This window comes from Dendrobium catenatum, unplaced genomic scaffold (genome assembly GCF_001605985.2).
Source record: "Dendrobium catenatum unplaced genomic scaffold, ASM160598v2 fragScaff_scaffold_121, whole genome shotgun sequence".
Lineage (NCBI taxonomy): Eukaryota > Viridiplantae > Streptophyta > Magnoliopsida > Asparagales > Orchidaceae > Dendrobium > Dendrobium catenatum.
In genome coordinates this window covers 264,315-288,736 of record NW_021318583.1, presented here as the reverse complement: position 1 = coordinate 288,736, position 24,422 = coordinate 264,315, and the positions used below count along the sequence as shown (strand labels likewise).

Genomic DNA, 24,422 nt, shown 5'->3' with positions numbered 1-24,422 from the left:
AAAAAACATTTTCATCAGTCTCTTTGGATATATAATAAACCGTAAACTTGTTAACATCATATTTAAACACACACCTAAGTCAGCTAAAAACAACCTAACCAATAGGGGTGTCAATTTCGGGTCACAGATCGTGTTCGGGTCAACCCTGGAGCGCCGGTATTACTCAGGTCAACCTGAACCCGACCCAGTTTTGCAAACGGGTCGGTTTTTCGGACCCGAACCCGACCCGCTTCGAGTTCAGGTCAACCCAACACAACCCGATTTCAATCGAGTTGACATAAAAAATTTCTTCCGTTCGCGCTCTTACTCAGCCAAATCCCGTAAATCCATCTTTTGTTCGTGCGCTTACTAAGCCAAATCCTAAAAATCAACCGTCCATTCGTGGTTACTAAGCCAAATCCTATAAATCCACCATCCGTTTCGGTTCCGCATTTTAGACACTGGACAGTTCGTGCTCCGAACACTGTAGTGGTGCGACGCGAGTCATTCGACAGTAGGGGTAGGCAGGTCAGCAGGGCAGCTTGGCGGTAAGACCGATGCGGACGCAGGTAGCTATGGTCAGGGTCGGTCAACGGGTCAATCCATGTCATCTTCAAATTTTCGGGTCAACCCGAACCACCCGATTTTTTAAACGGGTCGAAAACTCTAACCCAAAATTTCGTTATCGTGTTCAGGTTGAATTTTCGGATCGTGTCCAATATTGACACCCCTACTAACCAAGCAGTGTTAAGAACAAACAAAAACACTTCGATTCTGAAAGAGGAAAAAAATAATAATAAGTTGTATTCATTGAAGATACACACCAGAGGTAAAATAAAGAATTTAAATATTCATCTTCATGTTTCTCTATTTTACAAGACCACATGCATGAATCAAATATCCCCAAAACACTATACATCTTCCAGGTTAATTCCATTTTTAGATAATTCGTCTTCTATGTCACATATTAATTCCATTTCTAAGTCTAACAATGAGTTATCAACACTGGACTACATAGAGTGAATTTGATGAACTAGCAGGATGAAGTAATTTCCATTATATGCACAAACTTTGCAACCAAATATCCTCCGCCAGCCTCTCTCCAACAGGGCCAAAGCCCTGATTCTCCTTTCATGGCTTATTTAGGACCAGAAAGGTTTCCTTCCAGTTAATAAAGTACCCGAGACAAGCACCTGTTGCGGCCATGTCTCCATAGAGTCTGACATGACCAGCAACAATCTGGTAGGCCTGTTTCATTTCTGATTTGATTTTCAAGCTGGTCCAACATACTTCATAAGTCAGAGATTAACGAGAAAAACCACCTTGCCTTCATCTCGTCGACTATGGATCCCTTCTGAAACCTCCTCCCAAGCTGCTCTGCCTCTTTGTGGCAACATAATCTCTAGACCTATCACCGGAATGGCCTATCTCATCTATAGAATTCTCAACTGATTTCAGGCTTCTGTAACTTCCATTTCTTGGTGTGAAAGAGGCTGGCTTCTCTTCATCTTCAGATGGTGTGCCAGACCTGTTGTCGGGGATCATCTCAATGTGTCTCTGTCTGTGCCCAGAGCTTCTGAAGCTCCGCAGGTTATTTGAGGATACTTTTCCTGCAGCATATGAAGGCCCTTTGATTCCCATAAATTCTTTTGGAATGCTACTTATGTCCTTGAAACAATTCCTTGTCTTAGCATCGTTAATCAGGGCTGCCCAATCATCAGATTGCATGAGAGCATTGGCATTGCCCACAACCTGAACCAGGAAAAAAAATACAGGAAAATAAGTCTCAAGCAAGATTTACAACTTCTGTGCTACCAGATCTGATCAGAAAAAATAAAATGAAAAAAAGACTCTTACCCATAATGCCCTTCTTGCTCGAGTGAGTGCGACATTCATGCGGCGAATATCGGCTACAAATCCGACACCATGGTTTGAAGCGCGAACACAAGACATGATTATAACATCCCTCTCCTGGCCCTGGAAAGCATCAACTGTGTTGATGTAGATATCTTTACCTTCTTCAGAGTTCAAAACTTCCTCAAATTCCCGTTGGAGGCATTTTAGCTGAAGCTTGTAGGGCGTGATTATTCCAACTGTGACTTTCTTCCCACCATCAGCTTTTATAAGTTTTTGAAGGTTTTCATATAAGCGCAAGGAGAATTGTGCCTCCATTAAATTCTGAAAGGACACGGAGCCACCTCGGTGGGACTCTCGCCCATGCATTATATCATAAAAAATATAAGGCTGCATTAGAGGGTCTCTATAGTAGGTCTCATCGGGTAAGCCTGAAACACTCTCGCTATCGGTTAAGCGCCCCTGGTAGAAGTGCCTCGATGGGAATTCACGAATTTGTGGGTGCATTCTGTACTGTACTGATAATAGCATTGTAGGACAACCAGCTTGTTGAAACCTCTCAAAAAGGCTTCTGCTGTACAGAAGTGTTCCAGCAGCCTTACTGATAACGGTCGCAGGAAGTTGCTGAGGGTCTCCAACAAGGACACACCTAGCAGCACCAAGTGATAGAGGAGGAAGAATAGCCACTTCACTGGCTTGGGCTGCCTCATCAATCACAACCATATCAAAACCATGGGTGAGGCGAGAGAACAGCTTCCTGCCACTACTAGAAACAGTTGTGAAGACAATTTCAGCTTCATTAGCAAAACTTGCTTCAAGACAAGCCCGAGCATCCTCAAGATTAAAGGAACTCCCAGGACGGAACCTGCTTTCTAAAATAAAAAAACGTGAAAGCTCTACCAAAACTTTATCTCTTCCTTCAACAGCTGCAGCTAGATTTTGCAGCAACATGTCTCGATTATGATCCAGACCAGCCAGAACATCGGGATCGACACCGACAGATCCTTGAGACCGTCCGACTGCAGCTGTCGTGCTGAGCTCCCTCTGAAGAAGAGATATTTGCTGTGAGAATTGGGACTCACGAGCTCTTAATTGATGTATCCATCCATGAATCTCCTCACGGCCCTTCATTAGTAGCTGTTCCGTTCTTCGCTCAACAGAAACCGCCTGAGCTGCTCTTGTTTGAGAATCAACTCCAACCCTGGCAACATCCGGACGATAGACCTTCATTTCTCCGTCAATGAAGCCACGATCAAGAACACGTGATAAGAGCTCATCTGTCGCAGCATTTGATGGAGCGCACACAAGCATCCTGGGCTTAGGGCAAAGTTTTGGAAGAGTACGTAACAGATTCTGATCCATGCTCTGCAAAACTTCATCTATTGATCCAGTACTACTAATACACTCAGAGGTGGACTCACTCAGCTGCTTGTAGCTCTCTGGGGCGAGTTTCTTGAGCAAAGCGGTATAATAATGCTGGAACTGCACTAGATGTATCACATTTAGCATGCCCCAGACTGTGTGCGTTTTACCTGTACCTGGAGGCCCTTGAACAAGTGTGAAAGGCCAAGGTTCTTGCCTCCTAGTGGATCCATTGCTTGTACCTGCAGCAGTATGCATTGCAGCCCACTGAATAGCTGCTAATTGTGGACCATTAAACGTTCTATGAAGATGATCCACAAAACTTTGTGTAAAACATTCAGGCAGGGAAGGAGTCTGTTCTTCATACTTGGGAAAGTACTCTGGACTTGGCTTGAGAATTGCAGTTTGCATCTGCTTTGTCAATTAGGGCTTTAGATAATTTAAAGACAATTTTCAAAGGAACTTAGTTCTAATAAAGATCTAGTCCCTCACCTGCTGGTTAAGGCGTCGAAACGCATGGAGAGCAATGTATTCTCTCTGAGTAGTTGCAAGCGAACCTAGCACAGTAAGGTACCAAATACTCTTGGGCAGAAGCTTCCTCAGAAGATTATCATCTTCCACCTTGCTGTAATGCAAAAAAAGAAACAAATTTAGAAAAGGAAAAGTCCAACCCTAGCCATTCATGACAATCAATCCCCACTAACAAAGAAAAGAACCACACAATAAATGAATAATACGATATGGATAACAAGGAAAAGTGCTATGGGAATTGTATTTGTCCTGCTAAGCTGCAGTGATAATAAATTGATACCCTCCCAAGTTCATTAAGTGCATTATAACAAACAAATAGCCTAGAAACCCCTAACAATCGCACCTCCAGCACACAAATACAGAAGAATGATTCAATGCTCCATAATCAAATCAACTAACATATCCCAAAATAACCTTCTTATTAAAAAAAAAAAAAAGTAGAATAATGCTACGAGGAGCAACTGGATTACACCTAAAGAGAAAATATGATTTTAAAGAAGATATTACCCGCTAGAATCATATGAATCCCCAACATGAAAATGAAGAATTGCTCCTGGGGGATCTCGTGTGTCAGTAGAAATATGCCTCCTGACAGTACCTGCAACCCTTCCAGTCACCTCAAATTCACCATCATCCTCATTTGCCGTAGAATTCATAATCTTCTTATTAGATCTCAATGCTGACATATGTGATACAAGAGAATTGTCAAACCAAGAAACAAAAGCAACAAAATACAAGCCTATCTGCTGATACTTAGTAAATGGAAATAACATGCAAAGATCTGATTAAAACCTGAACCAGGTCTCGGGGCAGAAAGGACTGCAACATCCCCCTCCTTAAAGTTCCACTTGCATTCATGAACCGGAAGAACAATGATATCATACCAACCTAAATGTAAAAGGGTTCAAAGACATTAATGGCAAATGCATCAACGTATAAGCATTCTCAATCATTTATCTAAAGAAACATCACATCACCAAATATCATAGCTTTAAAAGGCTCAAACCAACATAAAAGATAACAGCAATGAATTATTAAGATTTCAACTATAATTAGAAATGAAAAACTGAGGGACTGTGTCTAGCTTTCATAGAAAGTTTTGTAAAATTAAGTTATCTTGAAAACACTCATTAACCAGCCTTATTGGAAAAGATTGGGTAATCAAATCGTCAAAAAGTAATTGAATTACCAGGTCAAGATTAAGGAAAGAAAACTCAGCAAGCCATTGAAGTGGTAGTATTGTTCCTTTGAAGAACACATACTTTCCGCAAAATCATAGGCTAGCTTGACCTGCACAAAACAGGTATATCACCTTTCAAGGGGGTGCTGAGTATACTGCAGAAGATTGGTATCAATCCAAGAACAAATATAATTGCTCTGCAAAAGGGTCCAGTACAGAGAGCAGCATATGTACCAAAGTAAGAGGATAATCACCATCCATGATAAAGTATCACACTGACCAGTGACCAGTATAATACTGACAGTTTCCTCCTCATGTAGTTATCAGCAACTAAGCCATAAAAAGAACTTTGTAAATGGATTAAGAGGATGCAATCATGTAAATTTTTAGTCAATAGGCAAGAAGAAGCGCCATTTGATCTTCTTCTATATTCACTAGAAACTTAACGCCTACAAAAATTACTTTTCCTAGATTTTTCAATTCTGTACTACATTAATATGATGATCTAATAGAGTTTAAAGCTTTAGCCATTACATTATCAGCCAAAGCACCAAATCACAGTCCATTTAAGCTTAGAGACTCAAGATACAATTCCTGCAACTAGCCAAATAAACAATTGAAACAATGCGTAATAGAACACCACGAAACAATCATGTTAGATAAGTCAGATGAGGAAAAAATCAGTCAATAAGGATAAAAATATTGTGTGCTTTTATTTTTTTTTTTTAATTTAACAGGTAAAAAAACTAGTTCTCAACCATTTTTCTTTTACTAGATTAAGGGGATAAGGGACAAATCAACACGTTTGTGATTGCTTTGCCAGTGGAGGTGCTACATGCTACAGAGAATCAACCCATAGACTGCTCAATAACTGTAGGTTCTTATATGTTAGCTAAGTGTTTAGATTTAAAAAAAAAAAAAAAAAAGTAATTACAATTTGCTCGCCTAAATCTTTTCCCATTTCTTCTACATGGTTTGCCACCTCCTAACAAATATATGCACGTTCCCACCATTAAAATACAGGGACATGCATCATTAACTTATTGATCGCCTGCATTGTGCAAGTAAAGTACCCTCGCATTATCCAAATTGGCCATTGGAATCAACCTAAACATAAAATTCTCAAATTCATGACTTTGTAGAGGGCAAATGTTGAGTTTGCTTCTTTTTTTTTTCTTTTTAGAAAAGTGCAGAATTTATATGTTTAATAAGATTCCACAATCACTCTTTGATTTAAACAAATCGATTCTAGCTGATGAAAAGTATCTTCAAACAATTCATTAAAACCATGAGTTATATAAAAAGCAATACACAATGAACTTTCATACCACGTGATGGACTCATACAGTTACTTGCATAATGGTACAAATTTGGTGCTCAAACTAGAGATCGGACACATTCTATCATATAAATTATATAACAAACTACTATATAATTTGCATGATTTGGCTTCGTAAAATTGTGCCACTAGGCATTCCAAGTTAGTTCCTATGCCTAAATGGGGCTTAAATTATTACAAAAAATCACTAATTACGTATTTCAATCCATACCATATAACATACTCGACTCTGAAGCAACAAAAGATCACCATCTCTTTTGACAATAATTCTTGCAAGATGAACTGAATATTCACAATTATAAATATTACATCTAACTCAGTTAATATCATATTGCTACAAAAAATTGTTGAATATAATCATATATTGAATCCATGATGTCAATGGAGAAGCAAAAGATCATCTCTTTTGACAAGAATTATTGCTGGATAATTGAATATTTGCAATTGCAAAAATTGCATCTAACCTAGGATGCACGGACACAAACATGACACAAACATAGGACTCATCTATTATTGAAAATATAAGACACGGACAAGCATTGGACACGAAATTGTAATTTTTAAAATTTAAAAATAAAAAATAATGTATACAAATTAAATGAAATAAGAAAATTAAATTTATTATGTTATAATAATGCCCATTATTTTTATTACACATTGTCTATATCCCACTCCAACCTTTTCATGTATATGCTCATTTCGTATCATTTTTCTAAGAGTAAAGTCAGTCATCCACCTGAGCATCCTCATGTCCACAACACTTAATCATAATATTAAGTTAAGTGTTGCAGAGATGAGGATGCTCATGCGGATGAGTGGCTTTACTCTTAAAGATAGGATACGAAACGAGCATATACGTGAAAAGGTTCAAGTAGCTCCAGTGAAAGATAAGATTAGAGAGAGTCAACTTAGATGGCTTGGTCATATAAAACGACGACGATGACCATGCATTAGATTTGGCTTCTGTTGAGAAAGGTAGAGGTAGACCTAAAAAGACTTGGTTTGAAAATATTACAAATGACCTTTATTTATTAGATTTAAATGAGAATTTGACTCTTATATGACACAATAGAGAAAAAAATATTAATGTAGCCAAGTCCAAGTAGTGGGATAAATACTTGTTGTTGTTCTTGTAGTATTGCACAATACACAAAATATATACAAAATATTAAATAGCCCAACTTGGACGACTGACAGACAAAATCATAGCATGAAAATTAAAACTGTATTTTATTTGAAAATTTTTTATTAATGATATTTCATTTTATAATAAATTTATAGAGTTATAGTGAAATATTATTTTTTTAAGGGCTTCATACCCTTTTTATTACTTAATGTTTATTCGGAGAACATAGGGTTTCAATATCAAGAGGAGAGGATGTTACTCATCGTCTCAATAGGTTTTGGTGTCATCTTTGACATCAAAAGGATAGAGGAAGTTGGGAGACGAGCTTGTGAGAGTTCAGCATTGGAAGCCAGTGGCTGAATTCATAGATCCGGCAATATCAACCCAAATCCTAGCCAAACATGTGAGAAAAGAAAATGTTAAGAGAGAAGATTTGTAAGAAAAGTGTTTGAGATGAAAGAGAAAAAGAGATAAGCGAGTTTTCTTATAAAATTTTGATTAGGTTTTTAAGTCGCCTCTTTTCTTATTATAATTATTTTAATAAGATGCGTGATAGCCATGTCCAACACACGTCAGGCACATGACAATGACTGCGTGTCCGACATTGTATACCCCCTTTAACATGGAATGTCAATACATCATAGCATCTAACTCGATAAATCTAATTTCTAATTTCATCTTATTTCTTTTAAAATTTCCTAAGAACATAACTAGTTACCCATAAGTTATCAGCAACATGGCATGCAACAATTTCTTAAGCTAGTTGTTCAAGATGACAAAGTTGCATACTTAGAATGTTAATTACTTACGGTTAATCAAGCACACCTTTTTAAAATTTGGGGCTCATTCTCTCAAATTTTTTTTAGCTTTTCAACCAAATGACGTGCTCACAACTACTCTACCAAGATGATTTCGTTCTTTTAATGTTTATGGAAATTTGGATGCCAAAAAGATGCTAATTAAGAGGTGGAAATAGATGGGGCTAACTTCTAGCGTCTGAGTTGGCCAGGAAAAAAAAAGGATATAAAAAAATTCATTAAGCAATGGTGAGACAATATTCCAAAATACAATAGAAATTGTGGAAAACTATCCAGCTAAGAAACAAAGGATATTAGAGATCATGCTGAAGAAGTGAGGCACCACTAATAAAATCAAAATAACAAGAGATGTTTTATTAATCTACTTTTAAGCCAAGCACTCCATAACAAATGAGATCTAAAAGGACTGTAACACGTTTGATAAAAACTATATACTAGACATAGTATATGGACGTTACAATAGGAGACAATTCTATTTACTAAATATCTGAAAAAGCTCAGAACACCGAAACCATGAATAGCATCTAAGAATTAGCAAATAAGATGGACAATAGCATTAGCACACAATCAATAACCAAATTAAATTCAGTCTGAATAAAAATTCCCACATGTATAAGTTTTCAAAATCCTTATACATGCATTTGAACAATTTTGAAACTAGAATTACTAAACTTCTTACAATAAGTGAAAGTTTCAACCCATGCATAACAAAAAGAAAAAACAGCATATACCTCTTTCCCGTCTTTCCACCATTTTCACACGAACCATGACATGTGCATCCCTTGACACTGTCTCTGTTGATTCCTCCCATGTGCTATACAATTGCGCTCTACATTCCTCAAAGAGTAAAGGTTCAAAGACTTTAACATACTCCTCGACGGATTCAAAGCTTCCAGGAACACATTGAAGTTCTGACTCCTCTAAATAAAGAGAAAATTGATGTAAGTCTTAAGTACTAAAGGAAAACAAAGATTTAAAGCTAGACAAGAAAACTTGTATCATTAAGCAAAACTTAAGGGAAAACATCTAGATAAAAAAACAAAATTTAAGGTGGTGGAAAGAAATTAGAAAAGAAATTTTCTCATGACTAAAGTATATTAGAGTAAATTTTCAAAAGAATACCTCGTTGAATCTCAAATCCAACTAACTGAATTGATGGAAAATGTATAGAACAAAAGGTATGAATCGAAATTAAAAATTTTATGTCCTTCAAATAAATTATGTGAGGTTCCTGCAATTAAGTATTGAAATGAAAAACCTTGTTAACTTAAACTGTAAAGCTACCTAGCTGCATCGCACTATGTCCTACTTTTGAACTGATGAGTTGAAGATGAAAAACTGCATGAACCCGCATCTACACACATGCAAACACATCATGGAAGAGAAGGGATGAAGTGGTGGTGATGGTGAGTGGTTGGGAGAGAGTAGAATTTACAAGTCCAATGGATACCTCTCAGAAAACTTCTTTTCATGATCATGATCACATCAACAAGATTCTTTAAAGATGAATATCACCCATCTAAATGGGGATGCAAAAGTTTCTTCATTGATACATCAATCATGAAGAGCTAATATACAAATTCAATGCACGCTAATGCAAGGAATGCACCAAACTTTCTCACTCCAATGACCATCCTTCAAATAGCTTCTTTCCCATGATCATGATCACATCAAGAAGAATCTTTCAAGATGATGCCTTTCCAGCTAAAGGAGAAAGCAAGAGTTTCTTCATTGATACATCATTCATCTAAGCCTATCATACAAATTGACAGCACGCTCTATTGATATATTAATAGTGTAAATTACACTGAACAGCTACAATGAAGGGGTTATTGGCAATATGTGGCACCAAATGTGAGTGCAATAACTGTTCTTTCATGTAGATTAATCCAATGCTTCCAAATCCTTTAACTGCATTTTTAAAATATGCAATTTAATGAATTGACACTCCCACTACCCTGCCATATAGAAATTAATTAAAAGATCTAATTATCCAAGCCAATCCTATAAGTAAACATCTCTTTGATATTTGGTCACTCAACCAATCTGGTGACCATGCACCAAAAGGGAAATGCATGCATATAATTTCAGGTAACAAAATACTAATTAAGAGAAAGAAAATACACTTAAAAGTTTGAAAATGTAATAAGATTATCCCAAACCTGGATGATGCCAAAATTGTTCGTTAGTCACCTCCCGCAGAAGCCTTTCAACCGACGTGTCATGGTATTGCTGGTTATTCAAATTCTGCTTCTTAGAGGGTAGAGGTCTTTTGTTCCCCACTTTTGCATCTGCAATTTCCAGAGCAGTCACAGTTTGTTTCTTTGAAGAAGTTGCTGTCGTCTTAAACTGTCTGGAATCTATAGGCTGCTTCCATGAACCGGACCTTGAATTGGGCGTTAGATTAATTTCATGAGAGCTTTCACAACTATTTATCTTTTTAGAACGTGTTTGGGGCCCTGGAATTACATCACCATTTGGTTCAGTCTTATGTTCACTAACCTCCAAAGTGCTGCTTACTTCTGATCTTGCCTCAGACTGCTGTTTCTGGTCCTTGGTTCCACCAGACCTCTCTGTACTTCGCTCTATTACAGAACTTGACCGAGATATTTCCTTTACTGCTGTACGAGTAATAGTCGTAGTAGTAGTAGCAGCTGCAAAGGAAGATTGCCTCCTCTGCGGCGTGTTTTTCATAGAACAATTCTTCACATCCTCCATACCAACAAGAATAGTCTTTGGCTTTGTCTTTCCTAACTTCCCTAACTTCTGCTCCTTCTCCTCATCATATTTAGCCTTCTTTGCAGGATTATGATTAGCAAGCCTCAAAGCATGAGTAGCTTCAATCCCTCTAATCTCTTTTCTCTTTACTGCCCCAGAAGGTTCCTCTTGGACATCCGTAGGAGCATCCCCCTTAAAACTATCATCTGAACCTTTTGTATCTTTACTGGCATCCATTACACCATCATTGCTGGAACTAGGGATAAGTGAATCATTATTCACATCCAACATGGATGCATCCGGCCCATTACCATTCTCGATAGCTTTTTCTTGCTCCTTAATCCCGCTATTTACATCCACATCTGCATTTCCTTCCACATCAGACCATTCACCCTCCTCCTTCTCTACAGGCTGCATATGCTTCGGCACAGTGACCTCTACGACCTTCTCATCCTCACATCTGCTTGCAGCAGCTGCAGGAGCAGGTCCCTGGCTGGTGACTACTGAATCATCTTCTTTCTGTTTTGCAGACTCCCTATGTTGTTCTTTAATCCTAAAAAATGGCTGGAACCCCGAACCAGAGGCAGCATGCGTGAAAGCATTGTTATTGAATATCCTGGGGCACTCTTCAAGCGAAGGAAGAAGGTTGGATGTATGTGGATTCAGAGTAGGAAGGGACTTCTGCGGCACGCAGGGGGCAACTGCAACGAGTTCGTCGATCTCCTCCTCGGTAGGTGGCTCGTTAAGGTCGAATAATATTGGTCTTCCACGGCTCCCCATTTATCATTAATAGACGCATATAATCGAAATCCCTTCTTTTCCTCTAGATGCCCAAACAAAGTTTCACAAATCACAATGCAGAAAAACAATTCGTAAATAACAAAACAATTAGATAGCGAATTGAGAGCCAAAATGAGAACAAAAACAAAAAGAAATAAAAAGGGTTTGTTCTGCTCCTCTTCCAGACTTCAAATCTAAAACCCTAGACGCGGAATCCGTCTTTTTCCCTCTAAATTAAACCGCCGGCGTGAAGCCTTTCCCGTGCAGACTGCTCATCAGAGATGCTTAGCGCGTCCCCACTTCGATCGGTCCCTCTCGTATCGATCGAACTATTAGATCGCTAGAAGAGAGGAAAATACGAGGAAATAATAAACCAAATAGGAATTAGATTCCGATGCGAGAAGCGGAATCTTACCTCGGCGAAAGATGCGGACCAGAGAGTCAGAGCGATTTCAGAGAGAGAGAGAGAGATAGAGAGACGAAAGGATGAGAAGATGGGAGGGGGTCGATTGGTTTATATAGGCAATAACGAGGCCACGACGCACCGGACGGCGAACTTCGCGACCGCCGTGGGTGAACCATTTTACTTTTTTCACCCTGAAAAAAAAAATAATTATCTCCATGTCTTTTCTAAACCCATGAAATTTCATATATTATATTTCAACCCTTCATTTCATTATACCAACGAGCACATCTGTATTTACATAATTACCCATGGTAGGACCCACAGGCTCAAAATCTCATCACAGACCGTTCGTCCGTAGTTACCCCGGCGGATGGCATCATTATTTCATCTAATGGCTTGAGCTGGCGATTTGACTAATTTAAAAGGGTATTATTGTAATTCAGCTTGAAGTGTTTAAGAAGCCAAACCCTAAAGGCGATGAGGGTCATCACATCTTTGGCTCACGACTACACGTGTCTACGATTAGGGTTTGGGGTAAGCACGTGCGCTAGGCGGTGCGCACGTGCCATACAAAAGTGTTTATTTCACGATTTTTGATTATTTGCACGCAAAACGAAATAGTTGTTTTTCAATATTTTACAGATAATTTTCTTTGTAAATTAAAATTTATTTATTTATAAAAATAACATTTGATTTTTCAAATTATTACATGAATATTGCAATTCATAAAAAATCTAATATATAAATTTTTCTTTCATCAAATTCTCAAATAATGTTGATCATGCTATGAAACAATGTATTGATAAAGAGCTTATTTTTTCATGAAAATGTTATTTTTATAAGAACTTATAAAGTTTATCGCATGCATGCAATCCTCTATACATTTCATTGATAGGAAATTAAAATTAACCTTCAATTATTTTGTAATACTAAGATCATAGTCAGATCCAACTTCTCATTTTAGAATTAGCAAATTTTTAATTAATTAAATGATAACATAATATTAATAAAATAAACTAATTATAATAATAATAATAATATAATTTTTAAAATATATATATAATCAATATAATGCGATCAAATTTATGAGAGAAAATTTTTATCATTTATTCGTTTTCCATTTTATTCTAAATTAAGTTATAATGAATGCATTTGTGAGATCGTAGAAAGAAAAATCAAAGGTGATACCACTTATATTAATTAGATCATTGCTAGATAATAGAAATTAAGAATTTGATATATAATTATGTATATTATGATTAAGTAATTTGATTTGATTTTTTTAGTTTTCAAAATTTCAAATATAAACTAAAGCAAATAAATCAATGTATATAGATTATCAAATAAAAATCAAATCAAACTAAAACTAACTTGGTCTTCATTTGAGACGACTTTTTTATTGCAACTTAAAATAGAATTTTAGTAAAAAAAATTTATTTTTATACTAAAACTCTATTTTAAAACGTATATTGACTTTAGCAATGGACTATTAGAATGTTTCTAATAAGATATAAGCATTAAATTTATGGCTGGCAAAGAGTAATGATTGTCACGACCTAAACCAACATAATGCATACTACATTGGTGGATCGCGGCAAGGAGTTGGTTGAGTAGTTGAATTGTAGAATCTGATTATTTGAGTTTATATGGATATTTTTCTAGTTTATCAATTTTGTACAGTGATGAATATTTTCTATTATGTCTTTTCATCGTGTGTAGCTAGGGGTGTCAAAGTCGGGTTGTGGATTAGGTTCGGGTCTAACATGATATTGACCCACTACTACTTGACATGAATCGAACCTGACTCATTTTTTGCAAATAGGTCAGAAATTTCAACCCAAGCCTTACCCAACACGATGTCACAGTGCGAGCAACGCACGAATGGGAAAAATAGTTATTTGAAGGCAGCGAAGAAACATTATTGGGTTAGTAAGTAGAAGTGCAAAACAAAGCAGCAGGAATTTTCCTCGAAAATCCTTTCAAAGAGACGATCGAGCTCCCTGCTGACTCCCGTCTCATCATCGTCGGTACTTTCGATCCAACAAAAGAACGTCGATTGTCGAAGGAGGCAAAGGAGTCGAAGAAACGTCATTGAAGGAGGTTACCCTTCGGAATAATGAACGTCGTCAAAGGAGGCAAAGAAGTCTTTGACTGTTCGGTGCGACCATGCGTGAACGCCGAGAAGCACGCAAATAGAAGTACGGAACTATGGAAGAAGCGTCGTCGTCATTACTTCCATCTTCTGATTTTGATCCATCCAGATGTCACCTGTCGTGACTTTAGACCGACAGGAAGGTCTGAAATTCAAAGGAACATCATTGAATGAGGCGAAGACGTCTTTTATCAACTTGTTCAAAACTTTATCTTATACGGACAGGCTGAGGTAGGGAATCGAGTTAGATCTGGGTCAACTTTGGGTTAGCAGGTTGACCTTGACCCAAATCCAACCAAATTTTTCAAAGGGGTTAAAATTCAAAACCTGAACCCAACCTGTTTGTCAAACAGGTTGACCATAAACCAGAATTTTCAAGTCGTGCCAAATATTGAACCCCGTATAAGTAGCCACGCACCATATTGTAGAGATTTTGTTGTACATATATTTTGAAGATAAATGAAAGAAAACTTATGAATGAGTATTTTTTATTTATTGAAAGTTAAATAGTGTCTATGTTATATGTTAATAATTAAAGAAATATGAAAAGATATTTTAAATTATATATTGGGCTTGTTCAATTATGGGCCAACACAATATAACATATTATGCTTATAAGTCATATTAGGTTGGGTTGTCACAAATGACTTGAGCTAGGCTGGCCTCCAATTTGAATATAACACATTATATACAACAATCTTGTAATTGCATTGGTGACGACAAATCAAACATTCCAACTAAGGCAAATTGGAAATAAATAATGACATGTAATCATTTTTTATTTGTTTCAAATCTCCTAATAGGAGCATTTTTGTAAGAACAAGCAATCTATTGAGCATTGAAGGTGCAAAAAATATGCTAATTATATTAGACCTAAAAAAACTCGGTGTGCGACAATCAAGATATTCTTGACATATTTGATCTTTCGTTCACTTAAATCAAGAAAATTTTTATTCGATGATCTAGCTCTTTAATTTTTTTCAAAAAAATAAAATTTGAGTTAATTTCACCACCCTGACCATCATATTCATATGAATATAGTAAACTTTAATATTTATAAAATTAGTGAGCCAATTCAATACAGCTAAGCTCCAAGTCAGCTTGATTGTTTCTTTTGAGAATGTTGAGCGGGCAAAAATTTTTCAATTTAATTATTTATTTTTATTTTGATAAAATATTGCGCTAAATATTAAAAAATTTATTAATTATAATCCCCAGCCGGCCTCCCTTACACCCCTAATTTGAATATAACACATTATATACAACAATCTTGTAATTGCATTGGTGACGACAAATCAAACATTCCAACTAAGGCAAATTGGAAATAAATAATGACATGTAAGAACTAATAGGAGCATTTTTGTAAGAACAAGCAATCTATTGAGCATTGAAGGTGCAAAAAATCGTCTAATCATATTAGACCTAAAAAAACTCGGTGTGCGACAATTAAGATATTCGTGACATATTTGATCTTTCGTTCACTTAAATCGAGAACATTCTTTAATTTTTTTTAGAAATAAAATTTGAGTTAAATTTCACCACCCTGACCATCATATGAATATGAATATAGTAAACTTTAATATTTATAAAATTAATGAGCCAATTCAATACAGCTAAGCTCCAAGTCAGCTTGATTGTTTCTTTTGAGAATGTTGAGCGGGCAAAATTTTTTCAATTTAATTATTTATTTTTATTTTGATAAAATATTGCGCTAAATATTAAAAAAATTATTAATTATAATCCCCAGCCGCGGCCATGACTGCAATTATTTCCCAGCTCGGTTATTTAATGCGGGACGATGGAGGGGAGAAGTTCGGCGACGGCGATCGTTGTCGGCAGCGACCAAAAACCCTAGCGCTAGTAGATCTTTCGGACCCAGATGCAATCGCCGGCGATCTTTTCCGTAAAGAGAACGTTCTGATCTGTGATGGCGGATTGGAGATTGGTGCTGCCGCTTATTTTGATCGCCGCATTCCTAATCTTCGAGGACCTCATTACCGTACCCTCCTGCGTCATATCCGATGGAGGCGGCGCCGTCGGTTCAAACAAGTTGAAGGCGATGATAGTTGCCGATCTTCTCCTGAAGGGTCCCGATGCGGGCTACGCCGACACCTTCTTCCGGAACATCTTCATATCCCGCTTCTTTAGGGTAATCCTTTCTTAGGATCGTGTTGGTGTATACATACGAGGAATCGAGGTTCCTTGTTTGGAAATTGCAAATAATTTTATGAGTTCTATGATCTATGACCTATTGATCTATCAGAAATCCTATGAGAAGCTGGAGCCTGATATGCTTGTGATCTTGGGTGATATCGCGGCTAAGAGGTTGGAGCTCGGGAAGGGTGACTGGTCGGTAGTGTTGCAGCAATTAAAACGAGTGATTGGTCCATTTGATGGAGTTCCTCTAGTTGTTGGGCTTGGAGAGAGAGATGTTGGAGAGTGCTCTGAATTAGATGAAGAGTCCGTTGCTAAGATTGCAAACAACCTACCGGGACTGGACCGCACGGGATCGGCATCTTTTAGGTTTGAAAATGTGAGCTTTTTTCTGATTAATGACGTTGCTTTGCTCTGCAATGAGAATGCTTTGCGTTTTGGTGTTGAAAAGCTGATAGAGAGTGAAAGCTTTGATCTAAGAGAACAGTCGAAGGATTCACTGCTCGAGGCTGCTGTGTCTGATGAGATAAACATCCTCAACGATGGCTTCCCCTCATTGAAAAGTTACCCTCCTTCTGGATCTGGGCCTGTTCTTTTACTTCACTTCCCTCTAAGCCGTGCAGCAGAAATGAACAATGAAAGAAACAATACTCTTAATGAAAATCTTCAGAAATTTGAACACAATGGTACCGTCCATGTTGATAGGTGGTAGCAAGTTTTTATTTTTATTTTATTCTTTAGTTCTTTGTCAAGATTTTTGTGAACTTCTTATCTATGTTCTCAATGATGATATTATGAAATCCTTAATCTAGAGGAATGCTTCTCTTTTGATCATATCTAAGACTCCTATTGTTATAAAACCCATTTCTAGTTCAACATAAATATCATTCATATTTGGTTGTAGTTAGTTGGCAATGTTTTAAAATATGCAAATTGACTCATTCTTAAATATTTATAACTTGAAATCATCTCACCTTAGACTATAGAATTTTCATGTAATGTATACTATTTTGCTCAAACATGTTAATTACTTCATCAAACGACAACTTTTAAATGCGGTATGAAATTTGGAACAATCATAAGATAAAAATGGACAAATAAAATCCACCTAGACTTATATATGCTATTCTTTCATAGCAATCAATGACTGCTATTTAGATGAAGTATGTATATGGTGTGGGAGGTCGAGATTTATTTTGGCAAGCAATATATTTTATCTAGTATTGTCAGGTAGCCTAGATTATAATGTAGGAGATGAATTGCTGCCAAGTCAATTTAGTAGGATGAAAACCATGTTTGTGTTGTAACTTTTACCTGGGCTAAGGAGTATTTATTTCTTGTGATATATTAGAGTTTCACAAAATCAGAAAAAGCCACTTATCCTCGGATTGGTTGATCTTTAGTCTGATGAATTGTGAGAGGCGATAGTTAGTAAAAATACCAAGACTGGTATGATTCAAACTTAATGAACACAATTTGTAGATTTACAGAGAGATCAAATTCCATGAGAACAATTTGATTTGCACAGTATGTTCTTAAAATATTTTGTTCACAAGAGAGGAGAGTGGAAATCAACCTGCTTAGGAGCAATAAAAGGCGTACCATAAATTTGCAGAAGAAAATGATCTTCCTTATGATCCATTTCAACCAAAATCAAGTCAAGATAAGAGGAAATTATTCTATGCGGTGACCGGACGTAAAACGCCGTCCGGAGACCAACAAAAATGCGCCATGTTAGCGGTACCAAGCCGTGGTGTGCTCGACATGGCGCATTCTGTTTGGTCTCCGGATGGCGTTCGGCGTCCGCACAGAATAACTAATCCAAGATAAGGTCCAACTATCACAATCCAAGGTATAGAAAACTGCTGATCTCCTTTAGAAACAATAACCAAAAAGATGCAGCTGAAAAATTTATCTGCCAAAACAAGTTGATTCTATTTCTTGCTTCTGCGCTAAACAACTCTGACAGTTTGGTTCACCCTATCCTAGAAAGAGCTTTAAGCTACTTGTCTATCTCATGTATCTTTTCACAGCTCCAAGCCAAGCAAAATGTGCGTACTAAAAGTAGTTGTGAGCCAGTTGTCCATCTCATGTATTTCACCACCACTGTCAAGCAGTATGCCTGCGGGCCCCAATATAATCGACCCAACCACAATATGGACAAATTTTTAAAGTAAAAATGGTTAAAACATTTTTACATATAATAAAAACGTAAAAAAATTAAAATTAAAACTAATTTTACTTCAAAAATTTGTCCCCACAATATTATGGACAGTAATTATGGTACTGATGGATTCTCACTCAATGAATTGATTATTCTATGCTATTGGGTACAAGTGTGGGTCTGGGAAGAGCTTGTAAGCAAATAATCCTTCTGCAAACTTTTCATGTTAATTAGATTGATTGTAAACTGTGGATATTTACTACGATAGAAGCTTACATTTTGATGGACTTCATTGAATATTTACTATTCTTCATTGTTTTTCAGTGATACTGTGGAAGCCGTATCTCCCCAGTTGATGCAAACTCTTCCATTGAATGAGACCGAGTATATCTTGCAATCTCTGAGGCCAAGGTTATTTGATTTATTAAAATTATTTATATTTTCACAGCTTGTTTATAGGAAATATAAATGTTAGAACATTTTAATGGTATATTTATTTAAAAATTTTCCTTTTCTTTTATCATCAAGTGCATTTAACATAAACGTACGCAAACCTACATATGTAAACCTACATATGTAACGTTTGATTTGATTTTTCAATGGCATTGCTAGCTTAATTCTGTATTGCTCTTGAGTTCATTTATCTAAAGAAGAGAAATTCTTTCTCAAACAAGAACTGAGCACGCTTCTTGATTTTGTATTTTTATTTTTGACCATTTCTAGGATATTGATTCTTGAAGGATCCTTACTTCCTTACAATAGAATGAATGCTTTATTCATTTTCAATATGTAGAATATGAATTATCTAGCTTTTTTTAATCCAAGCAACATAATTTATGCTCAACCCATGTTTTAATAACCTATTTATTATTATAATTACCCCATAATATTCCTGAACTCCTGCATTTTCAACACCCATCACACCTATAATTACGGAACCTTTGTGGAACACATGAATTAGACCTTTAAGTTGGCTTTCTAGGCTCTGAAAACAATTTAATACATTTAAAACACTTACTGTTGCTTCTTCTCAACCAATCACTTAGATTTCGTTTGGGATGACTTTCTCACTGTTTCTTAAAGTTGCTTTCTAGTACAATACTAAAAAATTGTTTTAAGAATCAGTAAAAAAACCATCCCAAATGAAGCCTTAATTTTAAGGACCGCATACCCTCACGATCAATGGTACTTTTACTCATGTAGGACACCATGTGTCTTCAGTATTTTTGTGGTTGTACTCGGTGCAAAATAAGAATAGGGAGACAATGCAATATAAGGCTTCGTTTGGGACAGCTTTCTTATTGCTTCTTAAAGCATCTTCCTTTTAAGGAAGCTGCTTTAAGAAGCAATAAGAAAGCCGTCCCAAACGAAGCCTAAGTTAGATCTATTTAATTGCTCCAGTAGTTTACATCACAAGTACTACTATCTCTAATATGATATTTTCCTCTTATAGGATGGTATTCAGTGCTCACAGACAACACTTCGACATCTACAATCACAGTGATGGAACACTTGAAGTTATTGTGCCAGCCATGACTTGGACTTTAGGCGGTAGACCTGGTTTTGTTTTTGCCTCCTTTGGAGAAACCAACACCAGAGTGAGCCATTGCTCCTTAGCAAGGGAAATGCATGTGGTGATGGGTTATCTTTCCATTCTAGTCCTGCTGCTATTTGCTACAATTATTTCAAGAGGTTCATATTCTGTAAGGTTTTTCCAAATCTAAGTTTATTTCCAGTGCCTCAGAAGGTGCGTTACTGACACTCTTTGATTGTGGTAGATCTGACCAATGTGCACTATCAAAGGTATTTTTTAAAATGTTTTTTTAGCATGTGAGAGCTTCTTTTCCTCTGGAATTTCTGCTGAACAGATTTTGATTTGGTTTGCCTTATGAATAGCTTACAATGAATGGTCTTGTTTATTCTTCTATAGGATAAATTATTATGTGCAGACTCCAAACGGCATTCGAAGATCAATCAGAATGCGACATGTCATCCCTGTGCTCGGTACCACAGCTCAGCACTATTGCCTTGGCGCATTCTAGTTGGTCTCCGGACAGCATTCTGCATCCGGTTTACACATAGAATAATTTCTCCTTATATAGACTATGTTTTTTTTTTTAAATATAATAAACTTATTCATGTGAGGGATATAAAACTTTTAGTTTGGTTTTGGTAATAAATTATTATCAAGGTTATAATTTTTAGGATTGAACAATAGGATAATTTAGCTATGTTATTTTGTTCTTGGTGTTTGGGCCAACAAAGAATTACTTGAATAGTTTGAAATTGGTCTCCGGACGACATTCTGCGTCCGGTCTACGCACAGAATAATTTCTCCTTCTATAGACTATGTTTTTTCTTTTTTAATATAATAAACTTATTCATGTGAGGTATATACAACTTTTAGTTTGGTTTTGGTAATCAGTAATTATCACTTGGTTTTATTGGTAGATTAAGTTATTATCAAGGTTATAATTTTTAGGGTTGACTCTGAGTGCTTAATATAAAGATTTAGTAGACAAATATTTTACAATTGGATAATTTAGCTATGTTATTTTGTTCTTGGTGTTGGGGCCAACAAAGAATTACTTAAATAGTTAGAAATTATTAATCATAATATATTTTTTCTAGAATAGAAAAAGAAAATAAATAAATGGTCTTCATACTAAATGAGGCAATATTATTAGTTATAATTCATGTGAATGAACCACCCATTTTAATTTTAATTTAAATTAATGTTTATATATAAAAATCAAAAGAAAATGATCAAAATAGTCTCTTGATTGTTTATGAAAAATTAAAATGTTCCCTAATTATATTCAAGTATTATTTTGATTCTTCATTTAAAAGAGAAATTAAAATAGTCTCATTATGATTTTTTTTTAAAGGGTTTGAGGGATTAAAATAGTCCTTTAACTATATATATTGAGCAGCATCTTGAAACAAGTTGAGCAATGTTATCGTATGAGATGTTAGCTAATTTAATTGATAAATACTTTAAATTTTTTTTTTTTGGAATTTAATTTTATTATATTAAATTTACATTTTGACAATCAATATACATAGAGAGAGAGGAGAAATTATTCTATGTGAAGATCGGATGCTGAACGTCATTTATAGACCAACCATAATGCGCGACGTTAACAATACCGAGTGAAGGGGTGACGTGGTGCATTCTGATTGATCTCCGAATGACATTCGACGTCCACACAAAATAATTAATCGAGACAGAGAGAGTATGATTCTTCCTTTTTTTTTTCTCTGTTTGAGTTATACTAAAATTGTTTACCAACTTCTCCACATCTTGAAAAAAATGGAGGCCTCTAAATATTTTTGATATTTTGATATAATTTGATTCCTTGATTAATTAACTAGTTCATTAATAGTTAAATATTTATATTGCCTAATACTTAATTAGGATTTAATTAAAAAATTCGAAAAAAATCATATGAAATTAAAAATAAGGTAGGTTATATAGTTAGTTAATTATAATTAAGGATTGAGAATTAATGAACCATTTAGAGAAATTATAGATTAAATAATGTTTTCTTAAGTCCATTAATATTTTATTTGTATTTATCATTATAAATATGGAATAATTAATAAACACTTATTAGTCATAAAATAATAATTATATTATTACTTAAAAGTAATTAAAATTTATTTAAATTAAAAAACTCTAGTAAGTGTTTATTAACTATTTGTTATTTATTATTTGACTTAATGTGCTATTATTAGTTCTTGTTGGAGAATGAAAAGGTCATTTTCTAAATTTCTACTGAAATTTAAAGTCGATATTCCCTATAAATTAACTTTATATTATATGGCCCTCACTAATGATATTTTTAATTGAAAATTAGCAAAAAAATAGTCATTAATTATTGCTCATTAGAATTGACATTTATTGTAAATTTAAATGAAATGTCTCTATTTATGATTTTATTTCGCTTGTACTGTTTGAATTTGTCATACTGTTGAAAATTCTTATAGATTGTAAGATATATATATATATATATATTGTTGCGGGCTAGAATATACGCGGCGATAGAGTTAGTAAATTTTCGTCTCAACATTGTACAGATATCCAGCATACAAACAGAAAAGAAAAAGAAAACATCAGGATTTTTACATGGAAAACTCTGGAAAGGGAAAAAACCATGGGGCCACGCCCAGTTGAAATAATTCCACTAGTGTTTGTTTGAAGTACAAGAGGCTGACTTGTCCTTAAAATTTAGGACGATTAGATTACTATGCTTCAATTTCGGATTGAAATCCAATTACAACGTTGGGAAGAGTTCCGACTTCACTTGGAGATCGAGCAGAAATCTGATGTCCTTTGGAGGTCGGGCGGAATCAGGTGTCGTTCGGAAGTTGGGAAGAATTCTGGCTTCACTTGAAGATCGTGCAGAAATCTGACGTCCTTCGGAGGTCGGGCGGAATCAGGTGTCATTCGGAAGTTGGGCAGAATTCTGGCATCGGGCAGAATTCCGGCATCACTCGGGCGTCCAACAGAATTTCGGAGTCACTCGAGTGTCGGACAGAACTCTGACGGTGGTTGAGGAGGAGTTATTCCCTCCTATCCTTCTCTTCTCTTCTTCTTGCTTGGGTTCCTTCTCATGAGAAATGAGGGGTCTATTTATATATTTCTTGAAGTGACATAGCTTGTAAATATGTGTGAGATCAGGGACAAATAGAGAGTGGTCGAAAGGACGGCTGATATTGAATCCTTTGATCGTACACTGTTCATCAGACATTTGAATGTCTTAATGATGTCGGAATTCGGCGATCTTGGGCTCGTTGGATTTGTCTCGTCGAGCCGCTCGATTCGACTATAAGCTCGCTAAGTTCGAAGATCATTTGACAACTCAAATTGTGGTACGAGCTTTCCAACAACACTTTGGGTCCTTGATTTGGACTCATTTGGGCTCGGATTGAGTTGAATTTTGTGTCGTTTGGTTCGTATTTCTGAGACGCTCAGTTTGAATATAAGTTTGCTGAAATTGGAGTTCAGATGCTCCCGAATTTAATTCTTGAAATTTCCGGCTCGATTTTGCCTCGAGATTCTTGCTCGATCAAGATAATTTTTTGAGAACATACACACACACACACACACACACATATATATATATATATATATATATATATAGTGATTTGAAAGAGGGCACAAAATTATGACTAGAGGTGTTGTTGGATTAGATGGAGATCAACTTCAACACAAGTGGTTGATGGTGCACTCAGCTGGCGTAGAGCTACGTCCAAAGTCTGCACAAAATAATTTCACGGTGGGGGGAATTTGGTTGTTAATAACAACGGAATTAATCGATAGTGGGCGTGCATTTCAGCGACAACAAACAATTACTTTGTCAATGGGTGCAAGGTTAACAAGGACGAAAAATTGGATGGTTGGGAGCTCATATTTTAACAACAACATCATCATCATCATAAAATCTTTATCCCACTATATGGAGTCGGCTACATAAGTAAATATTATGAATGAGAAAAAGATCAGCACTTTTAGATTATCTGCCCCAACAAATCCTAAGTAAGATTAAAAAAATATTAAACTGCATAATATCAACATGTAAGCACTGTCAGCTGAATTCAAATATTAAAAAATATCAAATAATACTCACTGTATTATCAAACAACTGAGAATACATGCCAACAATACCTCTATTAAGGTTTGACTTGGGATGACTTTCTTACTGCTGCTTTAAATAATTTACAAAAAATTTAATTTTTGGGCTAAAAAAATTAGTTTAAAAATAATAATAAAAAAAACAATCCGAAATGAAGCCTAAGACTTTATCTAAGATGATTTTCTTATTGCCTCAAAAAATTTTAATTTTTATAATAAAA

At 35.8% G+C, this 24,422-nt stretch overlaps 2 protein-coding genes across 3 annotated transcripts; one reads left to right on the top strand and one right to left on the bottom strand.

The window, feature by feature from the left end:
- Positions 1 to 770: 770 nt before the first annotated feature.
- Positions 771 to 12,245, bottom strand: LOC110103908 (uncharacterized ATP-dependent helicase C29A10.10c). 2 transcript variants are annotated; one of them, XM_020832787.2, is made up of 8 exons: positions 12,103 to 12,245; positions 10,352 to 11,730; positions 8,921 to 9,109; positions 4,519 to 4,614; positions 4,234 to 4,405; positions 3,688 to 3,820; positions 1,837 to 3,606; positions 771 to 1,731 (listed from the first exon to the last, which is right to left on the bottom strand). In XM_020832787.2, the coding sequence occupies exons 2-8, from the start codon at positions 11,685 to 11,687 to the stop codon at positions 1,321 to 1,323; spliced, it is 4,107 nt and encodes a 1,368-aa protein (XP_020688446.1). In that variant the 5' UTR covers positions 11,688 to 11,730; positions 12,103 to 12,245; the 3' UTR covers positions 771 to 1,320. The 2 variants fall into 2 exon arrangements, with proteins under 2 accessions (XP_020688446.1, XP_020688447.1); XM_020832788.2 differs by having other exon boundaries at positions 10,352 to 12,027; positions 12,103 to 12,229.
- A 3,754-nt stretch (positions 12,246 to 15,999) lies between these two features.
- LOC110103909 (metallophosphoesterase 1) lies at positions 16,000 to 20,417 on the top strand. The gene is made up of 4 exons (XM_020832789.2): positions 16,000 to 16,394; positions 16,509 to 17,104; positions 18,888 to 18,974; positions 20,017 to 20,417. The coding sequence occupies exons 1-4, from the start codon at positions 16,173 to 16,175 to the stop codon at positions 20,285 to 20,287; spliced, it is 1,176 nt and encodes a 391-aa protein (XP_020688448.1). The 5' UTR covers positions 16,000 to 16,172; the 3' UTR covers positions 20,288 to 20,417.
- Positions 20,418 to 24,422: the final 4,005 nt, after the last annotated feature.

Bases quoted from the DNA above. Each gene is read 5' to 3' on its own strand.
- LOC110103908 (XM_020832787.2), bottom strand. From the start codon at position 11,687: ATGGGGAGCCGTGGAAGACCAATATTATTCGACCTTAACGAGCCACCT. The intron at 4,615-8,920 runs GTATATGCTGTT...TTTTACATTTAG, and splicing joins GGTGGAAAGACGGGAAAGAG to GTTGGTATGATATCATTGTT. The intron at 4,406-4,518 runs GTTTTAATCAGA...CACATATGTCAG, and splicing joins TGCCCCGAGACCTGGTTCAG to CATTGAGATCTAATAAGAAG.
- LOC110103909 (XM_020832789.2), top strand. From the start codon at position 16,173: ATGGCGGATTGGAGATTGGTGCTGCCGCTTATTTTGATCGCCGCATTC. The intron at 16,395-16,508 runs GTAATCCTTTCT...TTGATCTATCAG, and splicing joins TCATATCCCGCTTCTTTAGG to AAATCCTATGAGAAGCTGGA. The intron at 18,975-20,016 runs GTTATTTGATTT...TTCCTCTTATAG, and splicing joins TTGCAATCTCTGAGGCCAAG to GATGGTATTCAGTGCTCACA.